The sequence below is a fragment of the Salvelinus namaycush genome, chromosome 24, assembly GCF_016432855.1.
Source record: "Salvelinus namaycush isolate Seneca chromosome 24, SaNama_1.0, whole genome shotgun sequence".
NCBI lineage: Eukaryota > Metazoa > Chordata > Actinopteri > Salmoniformes > Salmonidae > Salvelinus > Salvelinus namaycush.
In genome coordinates this window covers 12672697-12688141 of record NC_052330.1, presented here as the reverse complement: position 1 = coordinate 12688141, position 15445 = coordinate 12672697, and the positions used below count along the sequence as shown (strand labels likewise).

At 47.3% G+C, this 15445-nt stretch overlaps 1 protein-coding gene across 11 annotated transcripts in view; it reads left to right on the top strand.

Moving 5' to 3' along the window:
• The window catches only part of LOC120019714 (afadin-like), a 120369-nt gene extending 107992 nt beyond the window's left edge, over positions 1 to 12377 (top strand). For 6 of the 11 annotated variants that reach the window (XM_038963128.1, XM_038963119.1, XM_038963122.1 and 3 more), the window contains 5 exons: positions 109 to 1275; positions 4336 to 4470; positions 6307 to 6829; positions 11491 to 11575; positions 11762 to 12377. In XM_038963128.1, the coding sequence (XP_038819056.1) occupies positions 109 to 1275; positions 4336 to 4470; positions 6307 to 6829; positions 11491 to 11575; positions 11762 to 11918 (2067 nt within the window). In that variant the 3' untranslated portion in view covers positions 11919 to 12377. The remainder of the gene's footprint in view (positions 1 to 108; positions 1276 to 4335; positions 4471 to 6306; positions 6830 to 11490; positions 11576 to 11761) is intronic. The other 5 variants (XM_038963125.1, XM_038963124.1, XM_038963126.1 and 2 more) reach the window with 1 other exon arrangement.
• The last annotated feature ends 3068 nt before the right edge of the window (positions 12378 to 15445 follow it).

Genomic DNA, 15445 nt, shown 5'->3' with positions numbered 1-15445 from the left:
GTTGTTAATTTACACATGTACTAGGTGTATACGATGCTGTAAAAGTGCTGTGCTGCTCTTGCACTGTGTTAATGTTTGTGTATGTGATTGCTGTGTCTGTCCTCTCAGCGGATGGGCCACTCTCAGGAGGAGCTGTGTGACCTCCCGGGGGGCTACCCTCCAGCCACCCTGCGTCCTGAGGACCTGGTCCACCTGCAGCAGCAGCAGCAGAGAGAGGCTGACTACCAGCGAGGCAGTGGGGAACACTGGGTTAACCACCACCAGGTCTCCTCCTCCGTGGAGTCCTCCACCTCCAGCCAGGAGCACCTCAACTACTCCTCCAACAAGACCCAGAGTAACCACAAGAGTGGCCCGGGACGCTGGAAGACCCCTGGCCCCATCGCCCCGCACCCAGGCCCCGTGGCTCAGGCCACACGCACAGACCTCCCTCCCCCTCCACCACCCCCTCCCCCTGTACACTACCAGGACTTTGATTCACAGCCCGACCTGCCCCTACCCCCTCCTCCCTCGGCCTCCCAGCAGCAGGCAGCAGCCGCCGACCGTAAGAAACGCGAGGAGCAGCAGCGCTGGTATGAGAAGGAGAAAGCCCGGTTAGAGGATGAGAGGGAGAGGAAGAGGAGGGAACAGGAGAGGAAGCTGGGACAGGTCCGTAACCCATCCATGCCTGTAGCCCACAACAACAACCAACATGGGGGCACACTCCCCCCTCCCACACAGCACTATCAGATACCCCATCCCCAGTCCCCCATGCCAATGCAGCAGGTGCCCCTGCCCTACTTCCCCCCCCAGGCCCAACAGCAGGCCCAGCAGCAGCAGCCCCCCAGGCCTGAGAAACTGTCCACTCTGCCCAGAGTGACGACCCTGCCCCCTCAGGGTAACCCAATGGACACAGTGATCAGAGAGCTGCTCCCCCAGCAGCAGCCCCGCACCATCGAGCGCCGGGACCTGCAGTACATCACCATCAGCAAGGCGGAGCTGTCTTCCAGCGACAGCCTGTCCCCAGACCCCTGGAAGAGGGACGCCCGGGAGAAGCTGGAGAAGCAGCAGCAGCTGCACATCGTAGACCTGCTGGACAGGGAGATCCAGGACCTGCAGGCCAAGCCGGAGCGTACGGCCGAGGAGAGCGACCGGCTCAGGAAGCTGATGCTGGAGTGGCAGTTCCAGAAGAGACTGCAGGAGTCCAAGCAGAGTGATGAGGAAGATGAGGAGGACGACGACGAGGACGTGGACACCATGATGATCATGCAGCGGCTGGAGGCGGAGAAGAGAGCAAGGGTGAGCTGCCCTGGAGAGCAGGGGTCTAGTGTAGCACACGGGAGAAGGTACGCTACGCTATAGAGAATCATACAGCACATCAGGGAGGTAAGGTGTATGGAGGAAGACTAGTGGCCCAAGATGTTCAGTGCTGAGATCATTAGAATCACAGACTCATCATTGATTACAGTTGACCCATTTATAAATTACCTGAGCTCTATGAACATTTTGAGCCACTTGACTCACAGGGCATGACATTTCTCATGCCAAGGAAGGGCCAGCCATGGGCCAAGCAGGGTAGTGGGAAAATTGGAAATGGAACTGGGCTTAAAGGGATACTTTAGAATTTTGGCAATGAAGCCCTTTATCTTCTTCTCCAGAGTCAGATAAACTCGTGGACACCATTGTATGTCTCTGTGTGCAGTTTGAAGGGAGTTGCTAACTAGTGTTAGCGCAATAGATAACAATTTCTACCTGGCGTTAGTGAAATTACTTACTAGCGTTAGCGCAATGACTGGAAGTCTGTGGTAACTGTCAGCATGCTAGTAGATACCATAGACCTCCAGGCATTGCGCTAACACTAGTTAGCATTGGCTCGCGAAACTACCATCATACTGGATGCAGATCACATAAAAACAGTCCATCAGTTCATCCGACTCTGTAAAGTAGAAAAAGGGCTTCATTGCCATTATCCTAAAGTATCTCTTCAATGGGTACAGAGTAGGATATGCAATTCCCCTGAGGAAATCCCAGTAAGTAGCTAGCTACAATGAATGTTTTGCAGTGTGCACCTGCAACATGCTTATGCCATTGCTTTGCCATGCTAAGCTGAGCTGCTGTACTCAACTGGCTGCAGAGAGGGAGGGGCAGGGTGCCGGACGCACAACAAACCCACATGGAAACATGGCAAAGTAGAAATTGTTCCTTTTTTTTTTTATATAATTATGGCCATTTGGAAATGATTCATCTCCTGGTCTAACAGGATGGCCATCAGAAAGTGTTACATTCGGCAAGAAAACAGTCTGACTTGAATAGAATAAAACGTCCATAGGTCATCTAACGAGGGCTCGTGTCCCTGGTCTCCTCAGACAACAGCACAGATGAACATCAACCAGCGAGGTCCCTCTAGTATATTACTCCTCATTAGTAACTGTTACAACAGTACTGTCTCTGCTGTGACCTTGTATTCAAGCTGTCTAGTGAGACTCCAGGATGTTTCCTTAAGTAGTGAGCAACATTCTTCCGAGTCCCTGCCATCCAGGCTCTGGCATCTCAGCGGGGGACGGAGCGAATCGCACGGAGCGAAGTGGAGCGTTATTGGTCTGAGGGGAAGTGGGCCGTACATTCACCGCTGGCCGTAATCAGTCCCATACTGGGAAGGAATGTTCCTGGCACCACATCACTGCTGCCTCTAAAACCCCTAGCAATGTTTTCACCTTCTTCTTCTATGCTTCTTCTTCACCTTCTTCTTCTCTTTATCCCACGTTCCTATCCTCCTCTGTTTTCTCTCTATTTGGTTTCCTCTCTTCTTCCGCAGCAGACTGCTGTCCCAGCAATCTCTGTTCTGGACTTGGTACGTTCTGTCTTTCTGCATTCTCCCTCCTTTCTCCTTTCTTACTTGTCTTGGGCTCCACCTGTGTTTCCTCTCCTTCATTCTCTGCCCTCCCTCATCAGGCCTGGGGGCCGGCTGCTGTGCTCCTGGGGCGGGTTCGGGAAGTTGGAGGTGCCACTTTTGGCTCTAGAGTAGCCACGGGGGAGTCATCCTGCGATTCTCATTGGCTGTTGGGACCCTGTCGATCTGTGGAACAGTGATCTAACTTGGTCTCTGTAAGAGCCAAAAGGCCAGACAGCCACACAAATTATTTTGGTCAGGGCTCATTTAAAGACGATACCAAATAATAATGCCTCATAAGATAAATCATCATCATTGGTTAAAACAATTTCCAGAATGAAAAAGACAATCAGTAGGACACACTAATCTAACCTATAGAAAAGTGAATCTAAAACTAACTGGGGCATGGTTAAATAAAGTATTTGTTCCAGGGAGGCTCAGTACCATGCAGCTGTTGTTTCAGAGCAGGGAGCTGCCTGGCCTGCTGCAGTGGGGGTCTGTCTGTGCATGGTGGAAGACCCTCCCCAGCAGTGGTCACCTGCATGTGGGGCGTAACCATCATTGCACCGTGTGGTGTCAGTCCACTTCATTCCAGTCATCCAGCTCTGTGTGTGAACAACGCTGGTGCTCAGCCTGTATGTTGTAGCATCTCCCTCCTCCTCTCTCATTGGGGAAGTTGCACAGTGTTTTCTTCTGTCCGTCTGTAGTCATGTTTCATCTGGTGATTGACTTCCAGTCTGTTTGGTCATCATGACATCAGTGAAAATAAAGTGGACACTCCTCTGCTCCACTCTGCCCAGCCATGCTGCTGCTGTTTGTTGTTGCTGCACGTTGTTGTCATTCATTCTGCATGTCCACCTGTCGCCATGTGCCTGTCTGCAGTGCACACTGCTTCTCTCAACACAGACGACCTATCCTGTGACAGTGGAAATGGCCCCAGAAAACCCCCCTCGACGTTTAACTAAGCATACAGAGCATTCCCCCACAATGTCCTAGACCTAGACGTTTTCAACACAACGGGCCCTTGTCTGGAAACCCGACGCCCCTGACAGGGGGCCAATCTGCTGAATGAGCCTGTGTATAGACGTGTGTAGATGCAGACCTGATAGCAGTCCTCAGGGCTTTACTGTTGAGCTGTGACGGACTGAGGAAACAGGACAGACTGGATTAATGTGAACTCAAGGTAGGATAGTGTGACTAGCGCATCAGTAAGTTTGCTTCAGTTGTAGATCTGAGGATAGTTTGTTACTAAGTTATATTTCCACCTTTACACCTTAGAGAGCAGGGCCTCAAATAACACTTATGTATAACACATTTGGGTCTACTATATGAAACCGTTCGATTTAACAAAATATATTCCACTCTACAACAGATTTATCTCCAAGCACACCTTTTAGGAGATCATAGACTGTAGGACAAGTCCCCGGGCCGTGTACATGGTGCTGAATGGTGTTTGTGTGTGTGTGTAGTTGCAGGATGAGGAGCGGCGGAGGAAGCAGCAGCTGGAGGAGATCCGTAAGCGCGAGGCGGAGGACCGGGCCAAGCAGGAGGAGGAGAGACGCTGGAGAGAGGAAGAGGGGGCCAGACGAGAGGTCGATGAGAAGGTACACCTCCCTGACAGGACCCATCGGACCGTGTCTCAGCAGTTAGCTAACACACAGCTGGTTAGACAGGTTCTGACAAAATATGATGCATTTCTATGAAAGGGATTTCTGTTCAGCCAGACCGTAATAAGTTTATATTTTATATGAATTTGATAGACCTCAATGGAATCCAGATGTTTTGATGACACACAGCTGTGTTTCATTATTTTTTGTAAAAACAATTTTGACGCTAGTTAAGTTTTGTAAAGGATTGATGTCATTGCCAGCAGAGCAGATTAAAGCAGAAAGCCACAGCCAAATCGGAAGCAGAGGACATCAGAGTAACGGAGTGTAAACCCAGAGAGAGACTTAAGAGACTAAGCTGCACTGTAATTAAAGTATTACCCCGTGGGGATCTGCCCAGCTAATTGTAGTTTACCTCATGAAAAATGAGTTGTGCCTAAACAAAACAGCCCACCAGCATAAGAGAACAATTATACAGTGGAAAGTAAAGACCGGTCTGTGTGACCACTTCCCTTCAGGGGGTGTAGAGGGGCAACAGGCAGCCATTTTTTATAATCTGCTAACATTACCAGCTTTTTCAAGGTTTCTACTGTTCCTGGCCACTCTCTCTCCACGGAGCTGTAAGTGATCCTGTATGAAGAATTGTGAACACGCCCCTCTACAATGAACCAATCAGAGAACTGTGGAGGGGACTGTCTGTCTGGGTTTTTAGGACTCCAGTCGAGTAGTGATTAGTGATGGAGGTAGTGTTCAGTGTTCTGTGTTCAGGAGAAGTAGTATTGGGACAGAGAGCCCACAGCCAGACAGAATGCTCACTTATCTTAATGATGCCTGGTGGTGTTTTGTCTGTCAGAGGCCAAGTGTGGTTTTGGAGCACTGAGTGTTTCCTGTCCTCAGTCCCAGTCAGTTATGGAGATGTTGATTTACCAGCGGTCTGAGAGCATCAGCATCCAGTCATCTGACCTTGTGTGACAATGTTACAACATCCCAGCGCCATTTTGTTTTCACTGTGTGACCATTGATTTAGTTGTTTTCCTGTGAGTCATCCTCAGACCACTGGTAATCTAAAGCTCTGTAATAATGACAATGATGTCCAACGGCATGTTCTCAAGATGGTCACCTTCCTCTGTGTTATGTAATGTTATGTATGGATGTGTGTAACCCTCCTACCCCCCAAAAAGCATGGGAGTCACTTGTTGTTGTCTATGTCAGGTTGTTTACGGAATCTTACGTTTGTTGGAAGCCATTTGTCATTTCATCAGGCATTGCTTTGGAACTGCTGCTAGGATGCCCTACCCTCGCTGTGGTCATACCAGAGTACAACACGTCACCTCTGTTTGCCTCACCATCCTCTCATCGATGTCATATACCTACCCACCATACCACCCACCACACACTAACCCAGGGGATCCATGTACAGAACCCAGAGCCAACCAATCTCTATTACTAGCTGGTCCCTTTTCCAGAGCTAAAACCATAGAATCCCTCAAAGTCCTTGTATTCAAGCCTATCGAATCACTTGACTGTAGTCTAACCCAAACTACTTCAAACTGCCCTAGCTGTCAGAAAAGTACCTATATCTCGCCGACGGCGGTTCTCAACACAGCATGTAGAGGAGATGAAAAACAGAGCACATGAAGTACCCAGAACACAGCACACAGAGCAGTCTCCCCCGCACATTACACACACACAGACACATAGTGAACAGATAAGGAAGTGGAGGACTTCTCTGGCTGTCTTGTGGCCATGGGATCCTCCCTCCAGCGGAATGTGTCAGTCCAAGACAGTCAGCCATGCCTTGGCCACACTAACCGGCTCTTCCCATTCCCTTAGAGGAGGCAGGAGGAGGAGTACTACACACGCCTGGAGGAAGGGCGGCGCCGGCAGCACGAGGAGGCCGAGCGCAAGCTGCTGACGCCTGACGAGCCTGGTCTGTACAGACCTCCCCTCCCCAGGGACTACCAGCCTCAGCCCCCCCCTCCCACTGCATTCCCCGCAACCACTGCCACTAACGCTCCTCCACCCCCGCCTCAGAGAAACGCCTCCTACCTCAAAACCCAGGTCGTCTCCCCTGACGCCTTGTACACTGCCAAGTTTGTCTCGTACAATGACGAGGAGGAGGAGGAGGACGCTGCAGGTCAGGTTAAGCTCTCCGCCACCAGAAAGTCCTATGGCGACCTCCCGCCCGCTCACAAGCCGCAGCCGTCTGCGCGCAAGCCCCGCCCTTTGTCTGATGGGATCTTTCTGTCCAGCTCATTCCAGCCGCCGGCTGTCAATGCCAACAGTACTGCAGGGCAGCCCCCTCCCCCTCCCATCAAACCCAGCCTCAGCTTCATCCCGACAGGCAACTCTAAAGGTAGACACGGAGAGGAGAGAGGACACGCCCTCCCATACGCCTCCCACTCCAGATCTCTCATTCATTCATGTTTTTTTGTTATATTTTTGTGTTCCTGTTTATTTTCAGTAGAGTCATTCTGGCTTCCTTTTCCCTTCCTCGCTCTCTCTATCGACAATCCAGTAGATCTGTATTATAGTTGCCAATCAACTTGTAATTCCTTTTTTCTCCCGCCATCTCCCATCAGTTTGTTATAGTTTGTTGGAAATTCCACTCCTCCACGAGCAAATCAGATTCCGTTTCTTGTTTGTTTTTCCTGATCCTCCTCTGTCCTCCAATCATCCTTCTAGCAAATAAAAGCAATTGATAAAACAACCCGTGATTCGCTGTGATCGCACTCCAGATATCCAATCATAGTACTGTTGGTGTTGCCGCCCCTCGCCCGCCCGCCCATGTGTTAGGTTTTGCTGTGGTGGCCTGCCGCCCGCCTGCCTGCCCAGCCCTGCCACGGGCCCCACGGCTGCTTGGGGGTGGGATTGGCATTAAGGAACACTGAGACACTGGCTTCTTATCTATCACAGTGTTACTGTGATGGGACCTGAGAGGAGCAACTCTCCTCAGGCTCACTTGGCAAAGGGGAAAGATCTGTTGAGTGAGCCATTGCATTTGTCTGTGGCTGTTTAAAGCTCTGTCAGGGCTCCAAACCAATCACTCATTAGATTACTGAGCGGTAGTACTACTTCACTATAATCTAGTTCTATGGTCTAAATCTGTGGCACAATGTATTCTGTTTTAAAGCCTTTAGTGACCCCTACTGACAGAAGTGTCAACTTTCAGTTATTGTCATCTATTGCTGGAACCTGGCAAAAGTGTGAAGTTCTTTCAAGATAAACTTTGCTTGACATTTTAGGGATAATCTGCATTTTTGGTCAACAAACCACAATAATTTAAGTCTCTTGGTGAGAAGGGCATTCAAAAGTCTATTAGTATTATCATACTCTAAATACAATACATTTTCAGTGTTTCATTGTGAGCCATAACAGTACTGTAGTTTGAGGAACTAATAAGATATTTGTTAAGTAGAAATGCTGTAAGTAAGTGATTTCCACCATTGACAATCACAGGATTATGCCTTTCTATTTTAGAGACCGATGAGTCTGTTTATAAATGTTCTTAAAGAAAGTGTGAACGGAAGCCCTCCGATGTGAACACTTTAAACAGCCATGGACAAAAGATGGCAGTAATGCAACACAGTCTTAGTCAAGAGGCTCAGTGAATGTCCCCCTGCATGTCACACCTGCACACAGCACCAGTGCCCCTGCCCTACCCAGTATGGATGATGTGTGGTGGGCCTGTTGTTAATGTGTTGCATTCCTCACTCAAATTGAGGGACCAATCACTAACCTTGCTATAATCCCACATCAACCCTCCCCCCGCTGAATCCTAGCTTCATTCCAATCGGCCTGATGATCCATTGCTATTTACTGCCTCTGCTGCTTTGCTTTGCTCCTCCTTTCAACGCTCATGTATTCTGTTCACTCCTCTTTTTGTCTGCTATGACTGTTCCTGATTCTGCCCGGTCTGTGCCATGTCTGTGCCATGTCTGTCTGTGCCATGTCTCTGCCATGTCTGTCTGTGCCATGTCTCTGCCATGTCTGTCTGTCTCTGCCATGTCTCTGCCATGTCTGTCTGTGCGTGCCATGTCTGTCTGTGCCTACCATGTCTGTCTGTGCCATGTCGTCTGTCTGTGCCATGTCTCTCTGTGCGTTCCCTGTCTGTCAGTCTGTGCGTGCCATGTCTGTCTGTGCATGCCATGTCTGTCTGTGCGTGCCATGTCTGTCCGTGCCATTTCTGTCTGTCTGTGCGTCTGTCTGTCTGTGCGTTCCATGTCTGTCTGTCTGTGCCTGCCATGTCTGTGCCGTCTGCGCCTGCCCTGTCTGTGCCGTCGGTGCTTGCCCTGTCTGTCTGTCTGTCTGTGCTTGCCATGTCTGTCTGTCTGTCTGTGCTTGCCATGTCTGTCTGTCTGTCTGTGCTTGCCATGTCTGTCTGTCTGTCTGTCTGTGCTTGCCATGTCTGTCTGTCTGTCTGTGCTTGCCATGTCTGTCTGTCTGTCTGTGCTTGCCATGTCTGTCTGTCTGTGCTTGCCATGTTTGTCTGTCTGTGCTTGCCATGTTTGTCTCTGTGCTTGCCCTGTCTGTCTGTCTGTGCCTTCCCTGTCTGTCTGTGCCATGTCTGTCTGTCTGTGCCCTGTCTGTCTGGCAGTGCCTTCCATGTATGTCTGTCTGTCTGTCTGTGCCATGTCTGTATGTCTGTCTGTGCCTTCCATGTCTGTATGTCTGTCTGTGCCTTCCATGTCTGTCTGTCTGTGCCCTGTCTGTCTGTCTGTCTGTGCCCTGTCTGTCTGTCTGTGCCTTCCATGTCTGTCTGTCTGTCTGTGCCATGTCTGTCTGTCTGTGCCTTCCATGTCTGTCTGTCTGTCTGTGCTTGCCATGTCTGTCTGTCTGTGCTTGCCATGTTTGTCTGTCTGTGCTTGCCATGTCTGTCTGTCTGTCTGTCTGTGCTTGCCATGTTTGTCTCTGTGCTTGCCCTGTCTGTTTGTCTGTCTGTGCTTGCCCTGTCTGTCTGTCTGTCTGTGCCATGTCTGTCTGTCTGTGCCCTGTCTGTCTGGCAGTGCCTTCCATGTATGTCTGTCTGTCTGTCTGTGCCATGTCTGTATGTCTGTCTGTGCCTTCCATGTCTGTATGTCTGTCTGTGCCTTCCATGTCTGTCTGTCTGTGCCCTGTCTGTCTGTCTGTGCCCTGTCTGTCTGTCTGTCTGTCTGTCTGTCTGTCTGTGCCCTGTCTGTCTGTCTGTGCCCTGTCTGTCTGTCTGTGCCTTCCATGTCTGTCTGTCTGTCTGTGCCATGTCTGTCTGTCTGTGCCTTCCATGTCTGTCTGTGCCTTCCATGTCTGTCTGTGCCTTCCATGTCTGTCTGTCTGTCTGTCTGTGCCTTCCATGTCTGTCTGTCTGTCTGTGCCATGTCTGTCTGTCTGTGCCTGCCATGTCTGTCTGTCTGTGCCTGCCATGTCTGTCTGTCTGTGCCTGCCCTGTCTGTCTCCTGTCTGTCTCATGTCTGTCTGTCTGTGCCTTCCATGTCTGTCTGTCTGCCATGTCTGTGGCTCTGTCTGTCCTGTCAGTCAGTCTGCCTGTGTGTGTCAGTGACATTGTCTAATGCTGCTGCTTCCCTCCTCCCTCTGAGGCCATGCCGTGGTTCAGGTAACCGGTCTCCACTTGAACCACTGGCTCCCTCTGTTTACCACAATCCACTGGCAGCATCAAGGTGAAGGGCAACCCAGCTCTCAGATAAGATATCTAGATGTTTTGAGACTGCTCAGATTCCACCTCCTGCTCCACTTTATCGTAAAAGAATATCAGCAAAATCTAACTGTGAATTGTTGGAGCTAGGGGTATTTGTGCTTGCCTTTTTTGAATGAAAAGAACACATTATCCATGGCTCTAGACTATAGAAAGACCTTTGGTTGACTTACATTACATCTGATGCCAAATTACTGTTCTGTATAAGCTTACATTTGGCTTACTAAAAGAATGAAATCCACAAACCATCAGAGGCCCTTCCTTTAGTGCTTTGTTATTGGAGGGTTCATAAGGTGTTGTTTTAGCTCAGGGGACAGATCTTGGATAGGTACCAACTTATCAACCAGTCTGTAGACTGAGAGCCGGTTCTGCCCCAGAAGAACTTGACCATGCCAGTGGAGTCCTGCCTCGGTTCACACAAGTCAATGTGTTTGTGTCTGCCCTGTTACCCCCAGTTTCATTCCATTTAAAGCAAAAGAAAACAAAATCAACATGCATTCGGATTCTGGTTGTGCTTCCACACACACACACACACACACACACACACACACACCCCGTTTGTTGGAACACAACCAGTCAGATTCTATTGGTGGGAGTTCTGGGTTAGTGTGAGACGCCAGCCCCAGCCCTCCGCTGGCATGGCCCTGACAGACACACGGACACGTGAGCCTACTGATTAATGCCTACTGTGGGTCAGAGGTAGAGGTCACCGGTGTTCGATTAGAAGTAAGAAATCCAGTTAGGACATCAAATCAGTCCTCATTCAGGCCCCTGTGGCTTTGATGAGCTCCTACCGATCATCCAGCAGTTTAAGTAGTTTTTGGCATAACAGGCTTGATGACCGTTTACCTCAGGTGCTACATGCCTTAATGGTTGACCTCCACCTTTGATCCCACATACTTGTTTCACAGACCCTGCTGCTTCAGGCGTACCTTGAATGCACTAACGCTATTCAGTCACCTAATCTAGTCCCAACGGCTTGTTTTGGTCTGTGGAAAAAGCTTGGTTTGTTGTAGAATTTGAACTTGACTGAAAAGTTGCTGGGTACAGATAAATCAGTTATAGCCTGGATTGTGACTTCGCAACAATTTACAGTTGTCACAGTGTTACGTCACAATAACTTTACGTTGCCGTGCAGTACTCTTCGTGTACTGAAGCAGGTAAATAAATCCTAGTAAATAAATTGTTAATCGAAAGCGGTTTTATACACATTTTTGTACCCAGCATCTTTTTAAAACACGCTTTGGTTTAACCAGCCAACATGGTACTATAACTAAATTAATTATTAACTAATGTGCTCTATTTCCCCAATTAATTAATTAATACAGGATTTCATTCATACACTGGAAACACAACCGGGGTTGTAGGATCAGAAGAAGGTTACAAGGACCTGCGAGAGAAGTGGACAAAAGGGTGAGGCCTGCCATGCATCTCGCTCTCTTCATAAACAGAACATTCAACTGGGTCAGCCTCCTAAAAAGGAAACACCTGAATGAACGACCATCAGGAACTGAGACATTGTAGTGTAGGAATTCTCAGAACTCACAACGTGGTACAGTATATGTTTTAGTCATATTGTGGTTGTTTTTCTCGTTGCAGTGGTCAAGAACAGGAAAACACTTTAACTGGAGAAGCGCCAGAGAGTATGACCTTCAAGGAGCGCCAGCGGCTCTTTTCCCAAGGGAAGGAGGTGTCTAACAAAGTCAAGGCCTCACGAAAACTCATGGAGCTAGAAAATGAACTCAATACAAAGTAGTTGACTGGAACCTTAGCAAGACAGACAGACCGCCAAGCCCCAACTCGGCAACGAGAAAGAGAGCCAGGTTTTGTTTCCCAGTGACTCTCCTTTTTTGTTTTTATTTAATAACTGGACCATTACGTACAATTTAAATGTATCATTGCAATAGGAGAGACATTTATTTGCTTAATTTCCCTCTTAAACTATCAAAGATATATTAAAATAAACCACTGTAAAAACGTTTTAATTATACTAGTAAGACACATTTGAAATCACGTGAAGGGGGGATATATTTTTGTTTGTAAAATGATTCTTGGGTTAGGGATGAAAAGTTTTGCTTATTTAAAAAAATAAATGTAATAGCTTACTGTAATGTGGAATATTTTATGGTGTTATTTTATGCTCCTTCTGCATTACATATTTTCACACTTTTAATTTCTCCTTGTTTAAATAAATGCCCAGGCTTTCCATACCAGACTAATCATTTTAGTTCAACTTCTTCTTATACTCAGTGCAGTGGAGGCTGCTAAGTGGAGGACGGCTAATAAATTGCTGGAACTGAGCAAATGGAATGGCATCAAACACATGGAAAACGTGTTTGATATATTGATACCATTCCACTAATTCCACTCCAGCCATTACCATGATCCCGTCCTCCCCAATTAAGGTGCCACCAACCTCCTGTGACTCAGTGATTCAAATGGAGTAATGTTGTCCATTCTGGTTTGTGATACACTGTTCTTCATTCCTTATAATGTGGGTTTAGTTTTGCTCCAGATATTACTGGAAGATGCTATGTCTTCACTATGACTTCCACATATATAAACTGGTTTACTGGGTCCTACTGGGGGTCCACTTGAGTGCACACACACTGTAAATATCTCTCTCGTTCCAAACAGAACTTATACTTATTAATAGTAGCAACTCTCTCATTTGGTGTTTATCTTCAGAAATGGACGGTTCAGACTTGATAGAAGTGTGACGTAGGAAATTGAAACAATTAACTCCTTCCTACCTTTTGGTTATCACTGTCAATGGGGGTGTTAACAGTTTTTTAATGTTTTCTATTCCCCCCACTTTTTAGTATTGATTTTCTTTGAATTGAATAGTCATTTGCAGAGTTGTGAAATTTGACCAGATGTATACATCACTAGTATGAGGACAATTACTTCACTGTCAGTTCAAATGATAATAAAAATCAAAAGTAGGAACATTGTTTGAACCTTATGTAATGTACTTGCACAGATTCTGTTTATTTAAAATGTTTGAGCCTTCTGTTAAATCTATAAAACATGGAATACATTTGGACCTATAGGCTACTGTAGGTAACTATTATTTGAAGGATTTGGGCAGTATGCTATTTACATGAAGTAAATCTCTCCAGTCTTAAACCCCTACATCTCTTCATTCACAGCTTTTTGAGTGACTCCATCTTGTGTAAATACTCTTTCTTTTCAGGAGAACATGTGCCAGATTTCACTATGTTAACTTTAATTGTGCATAAAGTAACAGTGGCAATATCCTGTTTCAGCTTCGAAGACTATTCAACTTCATGTTTCTCATTTTAGGTTACACGTTTTAATAATATAAATTGTTTCGCTTTAGCCTTTTGTAAATCATGAATAAATACAGATTTTACAAAATGCTGGAACTGCGTACAAATTTGTATAGAAATTGTGTTTGGCCCTAATCTATGGATTTCACATGCGCATCTGTTGGTCACAGATAACTTTATTTAAAAAAGGAAGGCCTGTGGGTCAAAGAACCACCATTTACCTCATGCAGCGCGACACATCTTCACATAGACTTGATCAGGCTGTTGAATGTGGCCTGTGGAATGTTTTCAAACTCCTCTTCAATGGCTGTGCGAAATTGCTGGATATTGGTGGAAACTGGAACACGCTGTAGTACACATCGATCCAGAGCATCCCAAACATGCTCACGTGGGTGACATGTCTGGTGAGTATGCAGGCAAGGGAAGAACTGGGATATTTTCAGCTTCCAGGAATTGTGTACAGACCCTTGCAACATGGTGCTGTGCATTTTCATGCTGAAACGAAGTGATGGTGGGGGATGAATTGCATGACAATGGGCTTTAGGATCTCGTCACAGTACCTCTGTGTATTCAAATTGCCATTGATAAAATGAAATTGTTCGTTCTCCGTAGGTTATGCCTGCCCATACCATAACCCCAGTGGTGTAAAGTAGTTTTTACTATTTATTTTTTTGACTACATTTACTCCACTACATTCCTAAAGAAAATAATGTACTTTTTACTCCATACATTTTCCCTGACACCCAAAAGTATTTGTTACATTTCGAATGCTTAGAATGACAGGAAAATGGTTGAATTCATGCACATCTAAGGTAACATCTCCTGTCATCCCTAGTGCCTCTATGGCAGACTCACTAAACACAAAATGTGTTGGAGTGTGCCATCTGTTAAAAAAAATGTGCTGTCTGGTTTGCTTAATATAAAGAATGTGAAATGACTTATACTTTTTTGATACTAAGTATATTTTAGCAATTACATTTACTTTTGATACTTAAGTATATTTAAAACAAATACTTTAAACTTTTACTCAAGTAGTATTTTGCTGTGTGACTTTTACTTGAGTCATTTTCAATTAAGGTATCTTTACTTTTACTCAAGTATTACAATTGGGTACATTTTCCACCACTGCATAACCCCACCGCCACCATGGGGCACCCTGTTCACAACGATGACCTCAGCATACTGGTAGCCATCGGTGAGCATTTGCCCACTGAAGTCGGCTACGACGCTGAACTGCAGTCAGGTCAAGACCCTAGTGAGGACGACGAGTACACCCGAGACGGTTTCTGACAGTTTGTGCAGAAATTCTTCGGTTGTGCAAACCCACAGTTTCATCAGCTGTCTGGGTGGCTGGTCTCAGATGATCTCGCATGAGGAGCCAGATGTGGAAGTCCTGGGCTGGTGTGGTTACGCATGGTCTGCGGTTGTGAGGCCAGTTGAACGTACTGCCAAATTCTCTTAAAAGACATTGGAGGCGGCGTATGGTAGAGAAATTAATATTAAATTATCTGGCAACAGCTCTGTTGGACATTCTTGCAGTCAGGATACCAATTGCACGCTCCCTCAGCGTGACACATATGTGGCATTGTGTCCAATTGATAGTTAGTCTTGTCCCATTTCTGCAACTCCCCTACGGACTCGGGAGAGGCGAAGGTCGAGAGCCATGCGTCCTTCGAAACATGACCCTGGCAAGATGGACTGCTCCTTGACAACACTGCTCGCTTAACCCGGAAGCCAGCTTCACCAATGTGTCGGAGGAAACACCGTCCAACTGGTGACAGAGGTCAGCTTGCAGGTGCTGGGCCCGCCACAAGGAGTCGCTAGAGCACGATGGGGCAAGGAAAACCCGGCCGAGGCTAGACCAATTGTGCACCTCATGGGTCTCCCGGTCACAGCCTGCTGTGACACAGCTTGGTATTGAACCCGGGGCTGTAGTGACGCCTCAATCACTGCGATGTAGTGCTTTAGACCGCTGTGCCACTCAGGAGGC